General features: G+C 39.8%; 3 protein-coding genes across 5 annotated transcripts in view; all 3 read right to left on the bottom strand.

Moving 5' to 3' along the window:
• lmbrd2a (LMBR1 domain containing 2a) overlaps nt 1–18,522 on the bottom strand; it is a 52,868-nt gene extending 34,346 nt beyond the window's left edge. For 2 of the 3 annotated variants that reach the window (XM_060883440.1, XM_060883439.1), the window contains exons 1-17: nt 18,431–18,522; nt 17,680–17,870; nt 17,361–17,461; nt 17,129–17,227; nt 16,840–17,007; nt 16,522–16,732; nt 16,304–16,378; nt 16,118–16,231; nt 15,071–15,254; nt 14,317–14,498; nt 11,989–12,122; nt 11,717–11,822; nt 11,542–11,639; nt 11,185–11,288; nt 11,065–11,111; nt 10,102–10,180; nt 9,571–9,655 (exon numbers count right to left, since the gene is read on the bottom strand). In XM_060883440.1, coding sequence (XP_060739423.1) covers nt 9,571–9,655; nt 10,102–10,180; nt 11,065–11,111; nt 11,185–11,288; nt 11,542–11,639; nt 11,717–11,822; nt 11,989–12,122; nt 14,317–14,498; nt 15,071–15,254; nt 16,118–16,231; nt 16,304–16,378; nt 16,522–16,732; nt 16,840–17,007; nt 17,129–17,227; nt 17,361–17,461; nt 17,680–17,853 — 1,961 coding nt within the window. In that variant the 5' untranslated portion in view covers nt 17,854–17,870; nt 18,431–18,522. Of the gene's footprint in view, nt 1–7,250; nt 8,003–9,570; nt 9,656–10,101; nt 10,181–11,064; nt 11,112–11,184; nt 11,289–11,541; nt 11,640–11,716; nt 11,823–11,988; nt 12,123–14,316; nt 14,499–15,070; nt 15,255–16,117; nt 16,232–16,303; nt 16,379–16,521; nt 16,733–16,839; nt 17,008–17,128; nt 17,228–17,360; nt 17,462–17,679; nt 17,871–18,430 lie in introns of those variants that run through there. The other variant, XM_060883438.1, reaches the window with a different exon arrangement.
• On the bottom strand, nt 1,891–3,374 carry LOC132854820 (serine protease FAM111A-like). Its single transcript, XM_060883444.1, has one exon. The coding sequence runs from the start codon at nt 3,225–3,227 to the stop codon at nt 2,367–2,369; it is 861 nt and encodes a 286-aa protein (XP_060739427.1). The 5' UTR covers nt 3,228–3,374; the 3' UTR covers nt 1,891–2,366.
• On the bottom strand, nt 3,499–5,047 carry LOC132854821 (serine protease FAM111A-like). The gene is made up of 3 exons (XM_060883446.1): nt 5,022–5,047; nt 4,228–4,296; nt 3,499–4,107 (listed from the first exon to the last, which is right to left on the bottom strand). The coding sequence occupies exons 2-3, from the start codon at nt 4,288–4,290 to the stop codon at nt 3,499–3,501; spliced, it is 672 nt and encodes a 223-aa protein (XP_060739429.1). The 5' UTR covers nt 4,291–4,296; nt 5,022–5,047.
• Nucleotides 18,523–19,040: the final 518 nt, after the last annotated feature.

Here is a 19,040-nt window from a genome sequence, read left to right as displayed (position 1 = left end):
GCAAGAGGTTGGACCTGGAGATCAGGTCAGTGTTGGTGTGGACCCAAAAGCTGTGCGCAGATCCACTCTAGTTGCGGCCATAGCTGGAGGGTCTGCAGCGCTAGCAGCAAGCTGGCTAACATTAGCTCCTGTTGCCACTTCAGGCACATTAGCAGATAGCTGGCTAACATTAGTTGGTTGAAACATGCAGGCTATGGAAGGAGTTTTTTTTTGTTTTTGTCAATGTTTTTGTCCATTGAGAGCGTTAATGTGCTTGGACGACTTGGCATGAGACTCTAATGCCTTCATTCCCATTGTACCTAGCTGAATCCTTTTTTTGCATATGGTGCAAAAGGCCTCAAAAACATTGTTGTCCACTGGTTTTAACCAATGACGAAAAGAGTTTTTATCCAGCCACGCTTCATTAAATTTACATTTCCCCATAACCTCAGAATGAAATTGGTAGCTAGCTAACGTAAAAACAAACTTTAAAAATATAACTGCGTGCGTCAGTCTAGTGTTAATTTCGTCACCTATTTTTAATTTAGTCTTAAGTCTTGTGCCAAATGTCCTTGTTAGTTTTAGTCATATTTAGTCATTCACATATCTTTTTTTGTTAGTCAAGTTTTAGTCGACTAAAAGTCTTTTAATTTTAGTCTATTTTTAGTCAAAAAATTGTATGTGAAAAAAAAGTGATTGTGACAGGGGGGTGGGAAGAGGTTTCAGGTTGGGGGTGCTGAGTTTTTTCTGTCACCACTTTTGAATAAGAAACAATATCAAGGCTATAAAACTTATCAAAACGCCGCGAATCACAAAAGTACCAGTGAGAAGTTGAGAACACTCGTTTAAACAGTGCATACACTCGAACTTGACTGCACATCACATTTTTTACTTTATTGATACTGCTTTTAATCGTAATGCAAAGACCGGTCATCGGCACATAAGCTGTCATATACAATAAAAGAGCCTGCGCAGCGACAGGAAATATAATTTAACACAAAAAGTCTGACTAGACCAGGGGTGGACTTGTGCTCAGGAGTTTTTATTTATTTATTTATTTATTTATTTATTTTGAGCGGCGTGTGGACGAATTCTTTCTACGCGCACACTATTTTATTTCTTGATAACAGACCGCTGCGAACTATAACTCACCGTTGCCATGAAAAACAGGATTCTAACCGTAGAGACGGAGCGCACTATTTTCTTTAGCGGAAACAATACAATTGTTTTTAAATCAATAAACTTCTTTTTAAATCATCATTTTGTGTCAAATTATCAATTTATTTGGTAGGTAGCAATGTAATAAGCGGGATCCGCTTCACGGACCTGTAACTTGAGCAACAGCGAAGCCGCGAACTCGTGCTGAATATTTTAAAGGCGTAACAGCTGATGAAAAAGCAGAGACAATTATAGACGAAAATGAAGAGATTTTAGGTTGTTGACGAACATACTGTATTTCGTCTCGTCTCGTCTGACGAAATTAACACTACGTCAGTCAACCTTTCCTGTGGAATGCTGAGATTTTCATTGATTTCTCGCGGTTCTCCTTTGCTTGTTGTGTTGTGTTATAGTCTATGGCTGTGGTGTCGTAGCGCGTGATCTTCCTTTACTGAAGACATCGCGTGTTCGCAGTATTTTGTACGGTGACCCGGGGCTGCGTTGCGTTCTCAATTATTGGTTCCGCCACTCTTTTATACTACGTCATTTAATCAAAATAATCGTGGTTGACAAATGAAACTTTTGAGGAAAATTACAATATGGAAAAGCTACATACAGCACAATTTTTAAGACCCAAACATCAAAATTCAAGACTTTTTAAAGACTTAAGGTATTATTTCCAAATTAATAAATTCAATGCTTTTAAGACTTTTTAAGACCCCGCGGGAACCCTGTCTGTAGCAAATCCTCTGATTCATTTTAAATTTTATTTTCTTATTCTGTATTACAGTGATGTAATAAATGAATCAAACACAGAAGCATCATGCAGGATAATGAATATAGAGAAACAAATAAAAAAAATCATGATTTTCTTAAAATTCATTACATTTGTAATTCTGAACCTCTCACCTCTACCAGCTAAAAAATTACGAATGAATATGTTACAGTTATTAAAGAGAAAACATTACAATATATATGTGCTGGTTATCTCCAGTGACAAGCAAGAAAAAGGAACCAGCAGCATGAGACAAAAGCAATTAAATATAAAATGAACAATGCTGAAGATGAAGGCAGTCCCAGTGAGGGAGAAGATGGCTGGAATCAGTGATTTCTGGATGTTGAAGAACTGAATCACTTGTTGAAAATCATTGATTTTTTTCCCATCCTATTGATGCTCAAATCTCACATTTGATATTTCAATACTTGATGTACTAACTCGCAGTATGTCATTAATGTGGTGAATTTCTCTCTAACTGTTCTTTTGCCACTTGGACAACATATTTCATGTTGCTTTGGGACTCAAAGTATTGAACTACATCAGATCTTTTCTTATTGCTGCACTGTATGAAGATATTCACCAGAATGTGAATCAGTGGAAATGAATATTCCATCACACTCCTAGTTTTCTTTCTTTCTCCTTCATAAACATATCCACCGGTGTGAACACCAATCAGGTTGCAGTGCTGGTCAAACAATGGAGAGCCAGATGATCCATGAAAGAAACAGGAATTGTAAAAGATTTTGGATTCACGCATTTCCTTGTCCTCAGTCAAGCACTGCTGTGTTATAACATGAAAGACATGAATGTTTGGGTTCTTTTTAAAGTATGTCTCTGCTGCTTGAGGAATGTCCTCTTTTGCAATAATAAAACAAGGGTCCATTTGCTTTACTCCGCCCCCTGGATGTCCAATAATGCAGACAGAACCCCTGGTCAGTGGAGGGCTATAGAAACTCAGCAATTCAGGAAGTTTTACATCCCTGCTCAGTTCCAGCAAAGCAAAATCCAGATGGTTCCCCATGTCATCTTTTTCCTTCAAATAAGCAACAGTGTTCTCCTCCACTGGTATCACAATTCCTACAGAGGTCAAATCTTCAAAATGGAACGCAGCTGTTAGTTTTTGTTTCAGTTTTGATGAACGAGGGACTAAGTCTCCAGCAACATGTGCATTGGTGAGGATAAACCTGTCAAAGAGCAGAAATCCGGATCCAACAGCAGAATCATTAATGCGGAGTTGGCAGACAGAGTCTGATCTATCCATCAACCGCTTCACGTTCTTCACCTCTAAAAAACCTCTGAGTGCTTTTATCATATTCTTCTCTGAAGAACCTTTTCACGTCAACATTCTCTCGTTCTTTCAGCGTCTTCAACAAGTCTCCATGCTGCTCTCGGAGGAGCTTCAGGATCTCCTCTGTGTTTGGGATCCTTTTTGGGATCCACTTCTTTTCTTTCGGTGGTGCATCTGTTTTTTTCTCTTGAGCGGTGGTGGAGTTTTGGTTTGGTTTTTCTTCTTGATGAGTTTCAGGAGCTTCACTTTTTTCATCCTTCACTATTTCTTCTGACTCCTGACTCAGCTCCTGGCTCTACTCCTGGCTGCCTGTCGGGTGAGGAGAGACTTTGACCTGAAACTGCTTTCCATCCAGATGATCAACAAGATTAGAGAGATTCATGATGCTCTCAGTTTGCTGCTCATAGAGAGCTCCTTTTCTGAAAATCACACCGTTAAATCTCCCATCACGCTTTAGTGCCACTTTCACTTTCTCCCCCTTCACTGCATACACACACACGTAATTCACAGTTCTTGTCAGCTCATTACTCTTCATCAGCCTGCGGATATTTTCATCACCTCTGGTCTGAATGTAGAAACAAACCAGATTTTCACGTGGGTGAACAGTGAATTTTGGTGGCTTCGCTGTATTGCTGTTTTCACCTGATCTGATGAACTTGAGGTCCAGAAGCTCGTTGTCATTGAGCAAACAGCAGGGGAAATGTGGTGTCACAGCAGCTCTTTGCATCTGCTCTCTCCTGATGACTATTTCCTTATTTCTCCCATTCTGTTTTTTCTTACAGATGGCTTTAAAATAGAAGTTTGTCTGAAGTGTCTCTAGGATGGTCCTAGGTGTATCACAGGTCATTGTGTATTTCCTGTATTTGTAACGAAATCTCAAGCTGTGTTTGTGATTTTCGGTTTTCTGTCAACATGTAAAAACCCACAAACTGAGATGAGTGAAACTTGTATATTACAGATGCAACAACATATTAATCAATAAATAATTTTCATTTGATAATGAGGAATCATTTGTGTAACTCACCATCTGAGTGGTGTCCGTGTCCAGTCCACTCCTCTCTCCCTCTTCTTTATAACCCTCAGCCATTCTTAACTGGAAAACACGCCAAAGTTTAGATTAATTTTCTAACACAGGGAAATTTCTCATCTCATCAGCTGCTCGCGATTCAACATGTGAACATGTAGAAAAGTGTCTCAGATCAGAGACATGTCTGTGCAGTTAGAAATCATGAAATCAGACTTGAAACCTCTGCTTAAATACAATTAAGTCTGAACCAGAGCAGTGTATGGAATTTATACTGCAGTAGTATCTGAAATTGTATTTTCTGTTTTACAAAAGAGCAATTTAAAGTCTGAACCTGGAAAAGTTCACATTTTGGAGGTATCTGAAGATTTAAAATGCAAAAAACAAAATACGCATACCATCCATATCTACTGCATAGCTCTTTATTCATTCATAATAATGAATTTATTCAGATTTCTTCATATGTTTTTACACTATAAACTTCTCTAAGGTGAAATTCTGCTAAGATTCAGATTCCATCAATTACAATCACCAGGTTGTGTTTTTCATTAAATCCATACATTTCATTACAGTCAGGTCATTATGGAGCTATTTACTTTAAATAAATCACATTAAGCTCTCTAATGTCTACATGTATTTTAATAGCCTGTGCTAAGCTAATAAAGCTAAACAATAATAAAAAACCTTTTCTTTTTAAACAAACTCGACCTGATTAATGTTACATTCGTTTTTTATAAACAATAATCACGGTTATTCAGCAGTACGATGACGTATTAATGTAATAATTGACTTACTTTCTCACTTCAGATTAAACACGGCTTCGGGATTTACCTCATGTAGCAGAGTGAATGAGATAAATTGCTTGTCCAGTCACGTGACGAGTAAATAAATTATATAAAGGCAGGGTTCGGGTTACCTGCCTATGCGTCATCGCTGGCACCGCCCTAATGTAGTTATTTGTCTTAATATTCCTCTCTGTGTATTTTGTTTGTTTATTTGATGGATGTGATTCAATATTATTATTAGTTTGCCCTTGGTCCTGGCTGAATGGAAGTAAGCATCATTAAATCTACATGTACAAAATTTGTATTAGTGACAGTAAATCTGTATGTACTAACTATCGTTAATTGACACCATCTCATACTGTTAATCAGTATGTCTTTTGCTCTCTCTGAACCTGGGCTATTTGGGTTTCATTATTGATTATTGTTATTTTGTTGATTTATATTGTATATTTAATTCAAATTGAGAGGAATTTCTGTTATTGTTTTGGTTTTGTAATGTTGACTTTGTCTTTGTATTTAATTCTTTTGTTGTTTTAAATTTACTTTTGATATACTTGTGCCGGGCGGGTTGTCTTTGATGGGAAGGAAGTAATTGATGTACCTATCCAGGGTGACTTTTACATTGGGTGCTGTGTTTGATGTGTACCTTTCACACGTGTGAGTGGTGTGGCTTGACACTGTGCTGTAGCTGGGTTGGGTATTCTCTTCTTTCTCCCTGAGAGGCCTAGTCATTTCAAGTATGTTTTTTTTTTTTTGTTATAAGTGACGGAAGATTTTATATTCATTTTGAAATTCTTAATCCGGCACAACTGTAATAATAAAGGTTTATTGTGTTATTCTCTTGCCCTCGTCTCTTGCTCAGTCTCATTAGGTAACGAACCTGTGTCCTTGTGGGACTGTTCCCCTTATAAGGGGTGGCGTAGTCGAATTTGGTGCCCTTACGGGCCTTTTTGCAGTGTTGTATAAATTATTAGTGTACACACACATTCCTCCCCCCGACTGCTCTGCTACACTCAGATTTGTGTGGAGAAGTGAATTTCGCGACCAGACCATTTCCAAGGAATTGGCTCTTTGATAGTTTCGATATCCCCGAAACCGCCAAGAATGTGACGTCTTCGCAGAAATACCGTATAACATAATATATTGGGTCACAATGATGGTTTATCCTCTGAATGGGAGACTTTCAGCACGTTTCTTATCTTGAAGTGTGACTCAAAGTTTAATTACAATTATAAAACTCCATAAAGACCTGATTTCCATGGACAACTTGGGGGCCCAGTCAGTCTGTTAAATAATTATTATAAAATGTTACCTCTTATGAGTTGTTCTATCAGATATTAAATATGGGTCATCAACAATGTTTCACTTTATCTTTAACTCACTGCCCAACTCTTATGTTAAATCTACTAATCTCCAGGTTGTTAGTCACCAGCAAATAAATATCTTTCAGTCAGCTGGCTGATGATTCATCCTTGTTTGTAAAGGACAGCCCTCAAGTGTGTCTAGCTGTAAGTATTGTAAGAAATTACAGATAAATGCACCCAGATCCCTCTCCAAGATGCACATAGAAAAGAGCTCATTCCAAAAAAAGTTTAAGTATCATAAGGTAATACATTTAGAACTCTATGTATTAAATCGTAGTAAAAAAAAAACTTAAATCGTTAGTATGGGAGCGACAGCAGGACATCAAAGATCGCCACTAAACAAATGGTCTGTGACTGTGATTACCATTTAAAGTGACCATTTGGTTGATAATTGTAACAATACCAAGCCAAGGTGTACGTGACCATGATTAACAGTTAAAGACTATCAGGCTAGACAACAAGGTGAATCCCAGACATTTGGGAGACACTCAGTTCTTACGCTCAATACACATTCAAAGGGAAACCCCATTTAAACTACAAAAAAGGGAAAACAGTATAAAATGCTTGAGTATGATTTGTCCTGGGTTCTTACTGACTCTTCATTAAGGACGTCACCCTCATCGTTTTATTTTCACACTTTTTTTTTTTTTTTTTTTTTTCTTACAGTATTTTTATTGGTGTTTACAAATCTTAAACTTGTACTGCTAAAGTTCAGTTTCTAACATGGCTTTAATACTGAACCTGAAATCCTGAACTGTGCCTGTAAGGGCACATCAGTAAAACTGATGTCTCTTTGATTCTTTTGCTTATGTGTGTGAATGAGATTAAGTGAAGAGTCAGAGGATTAAAATACACATCACCTGAAACATCTGTTTATTTGTGAGGTCCTTCAAAAACAAAAATAACAGCAAAACATTTCAAATTAAATATTTCAGTTAGACAAAGAACCCAGTGAGAACAAAATGTTTAAAAGATGCACGAGAAGGAGATAAAACCATCTTCCCCTGTTAGACAAAAAGAACCAAACAGGAGGGATAAAGTGATGCCATGTTGCTGTGCACAGAGATGCGAGTGTTTGGGGTCAGTTCCAGTCTGAATATCATTGAAATTTCTGCTGCACAAGGAGCCTACGTTCATCACTAATGAAATAAGCACACGGGCAGCAGCAGTGAAGTCAGGGTACACCTGGGTGAAAAGTTCACAAAAACAAAATAAAGTCATAGTGCGTAACCAAACCCCCAAAAATGTCACATTCATTACATGTGTAATGTTTTTTCCCCAGCAGCTAACTGAGCACTATTACCGATCTGTTAGCACTCTGTTAGATTAGCACACACCTTTATTCACAGCTTTGGGTCTGACATAAACAGACAGAAGATCACTCATGCTAGCTAAATATTTAATATTCTCAATCCTTTAGAATTCTGTATTAACTACAGTCACTATGGTTACTAAAACTGTGAGAACCTCCCAACACACACACACACACACACACACAATTTCTCTTCAGAAAGTGAAGTAGTGCAAGATTGGTGTCTCCCTTTTTCTCAACAATGATCCCTTGCTGTTTTTCACACATCGTCGAAGATGCGAGTGCGAGATACCGAGTTGGAGAGAGAACTATACCTAGAGAGAGAGAGAGAGATTTCACACTGTTTCTTGAATTAAGAATTGAGCTTTGTGATAAAAATTATTTAAAAATTACATGAAACAATACACATCCTGACGTGATACAAGATATGAAAAAGTAATAGCCATTTCTAACATGTCTTTCTTTTCTCTTACAGTATTTGGTCCTACATTCACACTCATCTTGTCTTAATTTTTTTAAACGCCACATGTATGCATGTTTGAAACTGCTGCTGAGTCGGTGTTGTGTATGTGGTTTACACCAGCATGACTATGACACGCCTGAATCAATATTTTCTGGAGCGCTAAAGAACCCTTGAAGTAAAGTTGCCAATTGCTTCTGGTTATTTCCTTTGACAATCGAGCATGCAAGTCCATGCCTACCCCTAAGGAGCAGGTGCTCTGCCTGGCCACATCCGACGTGAGGAGGACACTATCCAGAGTCAACCAATGGAAAGCTGCTGTTCCAGATAACATACCAGGGAGAGTGCTCAGGGACTGTGCTGTTCAGCTGACAGGTGTCCTCACATTGACTTCAGCTAGGCATGCAACACAATCATCCCCCAACAACTGGTGAGGAAACCTCAACACACAAACCTCAAGCCTTAACACTCCACACTGTAACTGGATTGTAGACCTCTTGACAGAAAGACCACAGGCAGTGTGCATTGGCAACAAAACATCAGACACCATCACAGTGAGGACAGGTGCAGGTGCCCCACAATGCAAAGCCCTCTGCTGTTCATGCTGCTCACCCACGACTGCGTGGCAAAGTCAGAATCCAACCTCAACATCAAGTATGGTGATGACACAAGAGTATTGGGACACCATAAAAAATGACACCATACAGAGAGGGGGTGGAACAACTGGTGAGCTGGTGTCATGACAACAATATGTCTCTAAATTTAAACAAGACAAAGGAGATCGTTGTCGACTTCCGGAAAGGGCCGGCTATCCACCCTCCCCTGCTCATCGGCCGCTCCATAGAGGAGAGAATCAGAGTGTGTTCACGGTGTGTGTGTTCACTGCTGTGTGTGCGCACTTTGGATGGGTTAAATGCAGAGAACAAATTCAGAGTATGGGTCACCATACTTAGCCGTATGTCACTTCACTTCACTTTTTTTTCACTTCACTGTATTGTGCACTAAAATGCGCACTGGTCATGGAAAACATCTGCTGACATTTGCACTCAGGAATTTTGCTGTACTTTTGCACACATTTGTACACAGTCAAATGCATTTGCCCTTTAATCTACATTCTTACTACATTGACCTCATACCTCACATCTACCTCATAATTAACATACCATAACTCTAGGATGTTTATGTTTACTATTTATTCTTTACTGTTTAAATTCTACTTCACTACCTATGCACCTTGGTCCGTAGTAACGGCATTTCATTCTTTTGTGTACTGTGTATGTGGAAGAATGTAAAGATTGAGTTGAGTTGAGAAACTGTTAATTATCTAAACAAATCCAATGAACCCATAGGAAACACTTTTTTTCACAACTGTGTGGTTAAACCATAATATTATTAGTGTGTGAGGGTATGGCTGAATCACACCTCCTGTTCTCCACCTCTTGTGTATCATCTCCATAAAAATCAAGCGGGTCAACATCCTGCAGGAGTTCAGTCCGATCACACTGACCTACACACACATATACACAGGTAAGTTCCTGTTTTTGGTAAAAAAAAACAAAAAACATGGTGGCTTAGCATTTAAGCCTCACACTTCCTGTGTCTGGAATTTACATGTTTTCCCTATTCCTTGTGGTTCTCCTCCATGGTACCCCAGTTCCTCTCCCAGCCCAAACACGTGTTATAGGCTGACTGGCAAATCTAAATTGTGTGTGTGTGTGTGTGTGTGCGTTTGTGTGTGTGTGTGCTTATGTGTTCATGCATGATTGTGCCCTGTGATAGACTGGCATCCAGGTTGCCTGTGACCTAGTAGGATCAGGGTGGAGGAAAGAAAGCAGTGTAAAGGATGGGTGGGAAACACACTGGGATGTGGTGGGTTAATAACTGTAGCTGCAGCTACTAGAGGGCACTAGAGACATTTTGGTGTGGGTGTGTGTGGGGGAGAAAAGAGCTAACCTTGTCTGCTTGGACTGTCATTCTCTCTGATTTCCGAGTAGGAGGTCCGACTCCTGGGCACGTACTTCTCCCTCCACTCCTAACACACACACACACACACACACACACACAGAAATCATCCAGAACATTCAAATCATTATATTACACTCCTAACATTGGAATCTGACACTGAGGCATGTACTCCACAAGACCTGAATGTTTGCTGTGGTTTGTGGCATTAACAGCAGGTCCTTTAAGGTGGCGCCTCAAAGGATCAGACTTGTATGTTCAGCACATCCCACACATGCTCGATTGGATTGAGATCTGAGGAATCTGGAGGCCAAGTCAACACAATGAAGTCTTCTTATATTCCTCAAACCATTGTTGAACAATGTCTGCAGGGTGTCAGGGAGAATCATCCATCTGAACGAGGACACTGCCTTTAGTGAACATAAATGGGTGGAGTTGGTCTGTAACAGTGTTTACATAGGTGGTACATGCCACAGTAACATCCACATGAACAAGTATTTCCAGCAGAACATTGTCCAGATCATTGTCTCCATCATCTCGCTTTCTTTGGATAGTGAATCCTATCTCTTCCAAAGTTAAGTAACTCACCTGTACACAGATTCCACATGATGTAAAAGAAAGTGTGATTCATCAGACCTTCTTCCAATGTGCAATGGTCCAGTTCTGATGCTCCTGTGCCCAGTGTAGGAGCTTTAGGTGGTCGCTCCATTTGCAACAAGCTGTGATGCTCTGTGTGTTCTGAATCCTTTCTATTAGATCCACCATTCACTTTATCATATACAGCAACTCATCTTTTGGATCGAACCAGATGGCTAGCCTTCACTTCCCACACACATCAGTGAGTCCATGACTTTTGGTAGGTACTAAATCTCTTAACACTAGGAACACCACACAAGACCCGCTCCAACTCTGTCTATGGAACTGTGTGTGTGTGTGTGTGCACGTGCTTCATACCCTCCTTCTGTTCTCAGCATCCTCTGTTTTCTGCCTCTTTCTCCTCTCTGAAAGATGAGAAAGAAAGTCAAGGATGGAGCAGAGGAGTGTGATGGAGGGATGAATGTTGTTCATCAATACCTCTGCGAATGAGTTCTTTCCCTTCATCTACAAGGTCAGAGGTCAAATCACTGTCACCTATGAACTGCTGAAAACCCAACAGATTCAAACACCTCGTCCCCAAACTGAGTGAAAAAAGAGAAGAGAGATGACTGTTAAAATACAAATGTTGACATACAAATGAAGACAACATGTCACCTGTGACTATGAAAATGACAGTGGAATTAACTCTTTCATTCATTTGATTCTGAATAGCAGTGAAGCATAAATGAATCCAGAACTGGGATACAGAGAAATAATCAGAGGAACTTGGAATAATGTGTGAGCTAAAGGTATTAAGGAACAGACATTTCACAGTTAGCTCTGTGTGTGTGTCACCTGAAGTAGGTGGCGATGCAGAGCAGCACGATGAGCATGGGATAATAAATATAAAATCCATTTGCAATGAATGACAAAACCTGCATGGAACCCATGATCTAAAAAAGACATAGTTAGAATAGTATCATATAATGTCTTTACTTTGTGTGTGTGTGTGTGTGTGTGTATCACTCACTGATGTGTATGAGGTCTGTTGTCTGTCCTGGTGTGAGATGGTGGAGTCCATATGAATCACACCCAGAAAATTCAAACACAGAGGTGGTGTCAGTCGACAAAACAACCTACACACACACACACACACACACACACACACACACACACACACACACACAAAAGAACAGAAAAAGAAATCCTCTCCTTTGTATTTGTAATTCTATAAGGTTTATGTTATCTTTTGGATATTGTATATATATATTCTGTGTGTGTGTGTGTGCATGTTAGTCGTACATGCCACTGAACTGCAGGCTGTAGGCATCGGTCTGGTGATGAGGTGCTAGATAATAATAATTAAACACTCTAATGCGGAACACAGTGGAGTAAACGCAGTAACACAGGTACAAGATGGTGATGAAACACGCCACCTGTTAGACACACACACACACACACACACACACACACACAAAGAACATCCATCATAAAACCTTTATAACAAGGAATATAGGCTTTGCTTGTGGATTATTGGCTCACTCCTGTTCTGACTCTACCCACTAGTACAGTACTAGGTTCAACCCTTCATTAGCTCAGAGCCTGGTACAGAATTACAAGAGAACACTGGAAGGTTCTATCTGAACTGACCTACCACATTTATACTGAAAACATGTTAACCCTCATCTACATGGTAACCAATGTAAGACTTGCTCTGGTCCCCCAAGTGTGCATGAGAACCAAAAAAAATGTGTCTGTAGCATGTAGAGTCATGGGGACACATAAAATCAGGAAGAGTAGAAGGAGCATGGATGGTGAATGCCTTCTCAAGTCTCTTCGTCCTCCTCTGTCCATTCCTGTTCAGCTTTGCTCCAGAATCCAGTCTTTAATGCAGGTCAAGTCAAGAGGGTTTTTAATGTTATTTCAACCCTACAGTATATCAACCATATATCTGGGCCCATCTTGAGTCATGATCTTCAAAGGGTTCCAGTGTTGTGGAAGACGTCTTGTCTTGTTCATGTGCCAAAGACAACTCTTCCCAGTGCCTCTAAGGACTATAAGCTCTGACCTTCCACATCATGAAGACCCTGGAGAGACTCGTCCTTCAACAGCTACGGACCATGGTCAGCCCATATCTAGATCCACTACTGTTCACCAACCAGCCGAATCTGGGTCACCAACACCATCTACCTCCTAAACCAGCAAGCATTGTAAGGGTCATGTTCTTTCATTTTATCAGTTCTTTTGGCACCATCAGGCCGGCAATTCTGGGTGAGAGCCTGAGCGCGATGCAGGTTGATGCCCGCCCTTCTCTCCTGGATAGTTGATTACCTGCCTGACCTCAGTATATGTGACTGCAACACTGTGTTTCAGGAAAAGTGATCAGCGATATCTTCACTGTTTTCTGTGGTTCCTGTCTCTGTTTGAGGCACTGGTGTTAAAATGGTGGAGGATGAAAAATATTTGGGGGTGTATACAGACAATAAATCAAACTGGACTAAAAACACTGAAGTACTCTATAGGAAGGACCAGAGACAATTCTATTTTTTATGGCAGACAATGCTGAGGATGTTTTATGAGTCTGTAGTGGCCAGTGCTCTCCTGTATGCTGTAGACTCAACAGATTGATGTGCAAGGCAGTGATGATGTTGGGGAGTAGCTGGACTCTTACAATGGTGTCTGAAACAAGGATGCTGTCCAAAGTACGTTCCATTTTGGACGACTCCTCCCACCCACTCCGTAACCATTCTGGTGAGTCTGAGGAGATCATTTCTGTCTGTGGCCATTCAACTATATAACTCTGAGCATTAGACACTTGCTTCATAATCTCATTACAAATTTTCATGCCACATTTATTATATAATGTTAATATTTGAACAATTATTGTGCAATTATTGTTTGGGGTGTAATCTATCTTTACATGTGCAATAACTTGTATAACTTGTATAGTTAGTGTCTAACAACATTTTTCTGTTGATTTACTTCTGTTACATATTTGAACAGTGTATTTCAATAATATTTTAGAAATTTATCCATTGTACAGCAGCAACACTTTCACCTTAATGTGTACAGTTATTTTTTAATTCTTAAAACTTTATTTTTTTACTGTGAGCAACTGCAACTTGCTTTCCCAGAGCAAGCAATAATAATAAAGTATATATTTATTATATACAGGTGTACCCGGAGCAGGAGATCACTATAATGTAAAGAACAGAGAGTACCTGAGCTCTAGCCCCTGTACTGTCAAACATAATGCTGTAGATGTTTAGGGTAAAAGTTGGTTTAGCCCTTGGCCTCTAATTTCAGAGCTGACCAAGTCCCCAAACTCCACTACCTATTTCCCCTGACCTACAGGTGACTCTGTCCTTCAGGTTTCAGACAGTGATCCACCTGACACCATTGTTTCTTTACCCTTTCAGTTTCTTCTCATCTCATCATGTCTTTATCACATGTCCAGTCATTAAACTGTACTGCTCCCTGTTTCAGCAGTACTAAGGGTTATGGTTATAGTTAATAGTTTAGTCCGTCACATTCGTTCCCGCTTTCCTTTTTCCTTCCTGATCTCCTGTGTTTTTTCAAAATTTTATTGACTCATTAACACTGTGTGTGTATGTGTATGTGAGTGTGTACCTCTATGTAGATGTAATTGTATTTCCTCTCAGCGATCTGAATGAAGATGGCAAACACTGACAGAACAGGCTGAGTGCTGAAGAACGTACACTCAGACCAAACAACCAACACAGACAACACTGACAAAACTACGGCCAGCACACGGTAACACCACCTCCGCAAGACACACTCCCAATACCACTCTGCACAGAGAGAGAGAGAGAGAGAGAGAGAGAGAGAGAGAGAGAGAGAGAGAGAGAGAGAGAGAGAGAGAGAGAGAGAGAGAGAGAGAGAGAGAGAGAGAGAGAGAGAGAGAGAGAGAGAGAGAGAGAGAGAGAGAGAGAGCTTAGAAAAGTGTGTATATTATTATATATTTTATATATATTATTCAGTATGTGATAAAACACAAACAGTAGATTACATTGCACTAATATCAACTCTACACATCTCAATGCACTTCCACAAATATTTAATTTCATCAGTAATCATCCACAAATCCAATATTTTCTTTAAATATGAAACAAAAACCTACAGGGATTATAGAGAACACAAGCTAGGGGATGTGAAAATATACCTGTAAATTAGAGAACAAGGAAGTTACAAAATGTGTGAAAACAGAATGATGATCAGTGGGCAAAGTCACAGCTGGAATGGACCAATGCTGACGAGATAAATGTTTTTCAAAATAAACGTTTTTGTTTTTTTTTGTCAGCTCCAGTTTCCTCAGCCTTACATCTATCTGCCTGGCCCATATACACAGTGGTGTGTTTTGTACCTGCAGCAGGTGTGTAGATGTACTTCCTGAAGCAGCCATCTAATTGGTTGGAAGGCTGGCTGTGGACGAACTGTTGGGCAGAGCTAATCTCGTTTTTAGCCATGTCTTCCAGGTGTAATGCTTCGTCTAATAAGATCTGCCACTGTACCTGAGTGCGGTTGTGTCTCTGCACAGCATAAATCACCTGACAAACACACACACACACACATTTACATGCTGATAACATTGATGTGCGTGGTACTGGTTGAATGTTGATTGGTTTAGACCTACACTGAGTCACTTCTGGTTCTAGTCTTTATTTCTGGCTCTGAGTTTCATCCTCGTTTGTGTTCACTTCTGGTTCCTTGTCAGTTGTGACTGATTTTTGGTTTGTTCTCATTAAGTAGTTCTAAATCAATTTAAATTATTTTTCTGGTCCTGATTCAGTTTTTGATCTGTTTTTTCTTGTGGTTTTAGTGTTTTAGTGTTTTCTTTTGGTTCATGTGTTACTCTTTGTTCTGTTTGAGGTTTAGTTTTGTTTTTTTTTAATTTTCTGCTTTTGGTTTTATTTGTATTTTTGGATTGTGTTGTGGTTTCCTTTTGGTCGACTTCTGGTTATTGGTTTCAGCTCTGATTCTGGAACTTCTGGTCATGAATTTGAATGTGCTTTATGCTCTGGTTCTGTTTTTTTTTGTCTCTGCATCTGTTTTAGATGATTTTAGGTACCATCCAAGTTCTGATCATTAGCCAGTTATGGTTCTGTTTGTGGTTCTAGTTATTGTTATTGTTTTGGATTGAAGCGGTTTAAGATGTGTTTGATGTCCTGATCCCAAAGTTGTGTAATGAACATGATTCCTCTATTGCTATTGTCTGGAACTGAATGAATTAACAAACAAATAGAGTATTTCACTATATGTGTATATGTGTGTGTGTGTGTATGTGTGTGTGTGTGTGTGTGTGTGTGTGTGTGTGAGAGAGAGAGAGAGAGAGAGAGAGAGAGAGAGAGAGAGAGAGAGAGAGAGAGTGAGAGTGAGAGAGAGAGAGAGAGAGAGAGAGAGAGAGAGTTACCTGTTTATGGAGTTTGACCAGACTCTTCTTGCTTGGATATGGACTCCTCTTATCATCAAAGTCTTCATAGTCATCCATGTTCCTCCCCATTCTCTCCTGATACTCTACAGGACACTGAGAGGGATAGTGTGTGTGTGTGTGTGTGTCACTGTGTGAATTTGTGTGTGTGATTGAGAGAGAATGTACCTTCTTCAGAATGGTGTCGATGCACTTCCTCAGAGGATGGTTGTATCTGATGGACTCATTAACAGCTCTGACATCCTGTAAGACCAAAAAACTTTAACATCTACTCACCATTCCCTCAATCTCACCATCCATCTCTTCATCCATCGCTCCACAGACCATATCACCCTCTACACACCTCTACATCAGTTACCTCCCTCAGTCCCACTCCCCTTCCGCACCTCCATCGCATCCTCCAGGTTCTCCTCTGCATCTGTTTTCTCCGTCATCAGCTTTGCTGCTTTAAAGTAAGTTTTGGACAGCAGATGTCCGTGACATGATGCCAGCCAATAGGAGCGTGGGATTTCCACCAGGCCATATCCAAGCAACAACACCAGTAAGAATAGGCCCCAGGTGTTCGCTGCGGTGATGCCAATGGTCCTAAGATCATACCTGAGTGGAACCAACCAAACACAGTGACTTTGTGGGATTGTGAGTGGTGGGATCTAATTGGTCATTGTTTATATCTGATTGTTGGGATCTGATTCGTTGATACTGACCATGAAAGGTGCCACTGTGGACTGATGGCGACGTAAATGAGCAGAGAGCAGAAGATGAAGAGATAAGTGCCATAGTAAATGGCATTCTCAATCAGCGCTGTTTTTATCTTCCCAGAGATGGAAAATCCTCCAGAACGAGCATACGACTGCATGAATGGGATAAGGAGCCTGACAACACACACACACAATATTTGTGGTCACTTGAACATGTGTGGCTTCATACAGAAGACTGCCATGTTTAAAGACTACATGGCATGTGTGTGTGTTTGTGTGTGTCTGTCTGTCTCACCATGTGAGGAACTGAGATGTCCAGTACACCACTCTCCAAAACACTGGCAAGATCCCATCTGGAATATAACTCCATGGCTTGTGACACACCTTAGGTAACCTACACACACACACACACACACACACACAGTCACATTTTTAGTTGAGTATACTTGAGTGATGTTATTAGACATATTTGTATATTATATAGTAACATACACACAAAAAAAATTAACACAAGTGTATCTTGTTACCTCTGAGTGGGAAACACTGAAGTGTTGGATGTCTGGTTGGAGTGACTTGCTGTTGTAGCTAACCCTTGGTTGTTATCAGTCACACACTGATTATAGATGGTCTACAAAACACACACACACACACACACACACACACACAGCAAAGTGAAATCCATCTGCCAAAATGTTTGTGGTGTCATCTGTTTGTTTTGACACATTATTGGTATTATGATGGTGATGGTAGTGATGGTGGTGGTGATGATGACGACGATGATGATGATTATGATGATGATTATGATGGTGACTGGAATGTTAATGATAACCAACTGGATATATTCACCGTGCTGATGTCGAGTGGGATGGTGAAGGCTATGAGGAAACAGAGGAACCAGGCGAGGAGCGTAGCCAGCAGAACCACACGCTGCTGTTTCCGCACATCACCATATCGATGCAGCAGAACCAGCGCCAACACCAATGCCACTAACACGTCCACACCCAGGGCCACACTGCTCATCCTGCCAAGCCTCCACCCTGCTCCAGCAAACCCGTTAATTAAAACATAAACCACGCCCACACAGGGGAGAGAGAGAATATTGTCAAGTCAATATATTCATTATAATTAATGTAAATGTAGTGAAATCTGAAAAACTACATTGCGTCGAGAAAAAAAAAACCTTACATGTAACTGAAATATAAACACAAGGAAATATTTCTGAGCTGTAAAGAGAAACTAAACTACTAAATAAACTAGATTACAAAAATAAAAGCAAAAAAAATATTTTTATTATTAACAAACCTTAAAAATATCCACACTACATTATTATTATTGTTGTTGTTGTTAGTATTAGTAGAATTAGTATTGGTTATTAATTAAGAAAATACAGAGTGACGCGTCACTTCCGGTTATAATGAAAAAAACAAAACAAAAAGAAGTAATGATTAAGTAAAATAATGTTTAAGTGTTTGGATATCAGGTGACAGACCGTGTTCTTCATCCCCAACGGTAACATCACGGCTTATAGCCTGTATTAATAAGCGTTTATAACGGCTTAGTTACGATAGAAACACAGAGTTAATAAAGTATAATCTACCTTTAATGTGAGTTTACGGTCCCGGAGCTGACTTCCGGCTGATACACTGCGTCTCTGTGCTCAGAAACGTCCACAGCCGTGACGTCACAGAGACACTTCCGGTTTCCGCAGGCAGCATGGGACATGCAGTAAAACCCCACATGGTGCAAAAGCGGCTATAGACTCGAGCATGTGTATATATATATATATATACACGTGTGTGTGTATATATATATATATATATATATATATATATATAAAACCAGTGGTGTAGTCCTAAAAAAAGTATACTACTACCCCCGCTCACCTCTTAAACCTCCTGTTCCTTGCCACGCTGCCAAAACAAGAAAAGCAAAAACAACACACAGAAGTCAATGTTTGCATTTACATGACATTAACATTAATGCCTTTAGCAGACACTTTTATCCAAAGAAACTCACAGTGCATTCTATTGTAACATGGACTGTGGAAAAGTGGCATAAGGTTGATTTTTTTTTGATGAATCATCTATTGAACTGCATCCCAATAATCGCAAATACTGCAGAATACCTATTGGAACCCGCATGGACCCAAGATTCACACAGAAAACAGTCAAGTTCGGTGGAGGAAAAATCATGGTTTGGGGTTACAT

Source organism: Tachysurus vachellii, chromosome 12 (assembly GCF_030014155.1).
Source record: "Tachysurus vachellii isolate PV-2020 chromosome 12, HZAU_Pvac_v1, whole genome shotgun sequence".
In the NCBI taxonomy this organism is placed as follows: domain Eukaryota; kingdom Metazoa; phylum Chordata; class Actinopteri; order Siluriformes; family Bagridae; genus Tachysurus; species Tachysurus vachellii.
The sequence above is the reverse complement of the archived record's forward strand: the minus strand, read 5'-3'. Positions and strand labels throughout refer to the sequence as shown.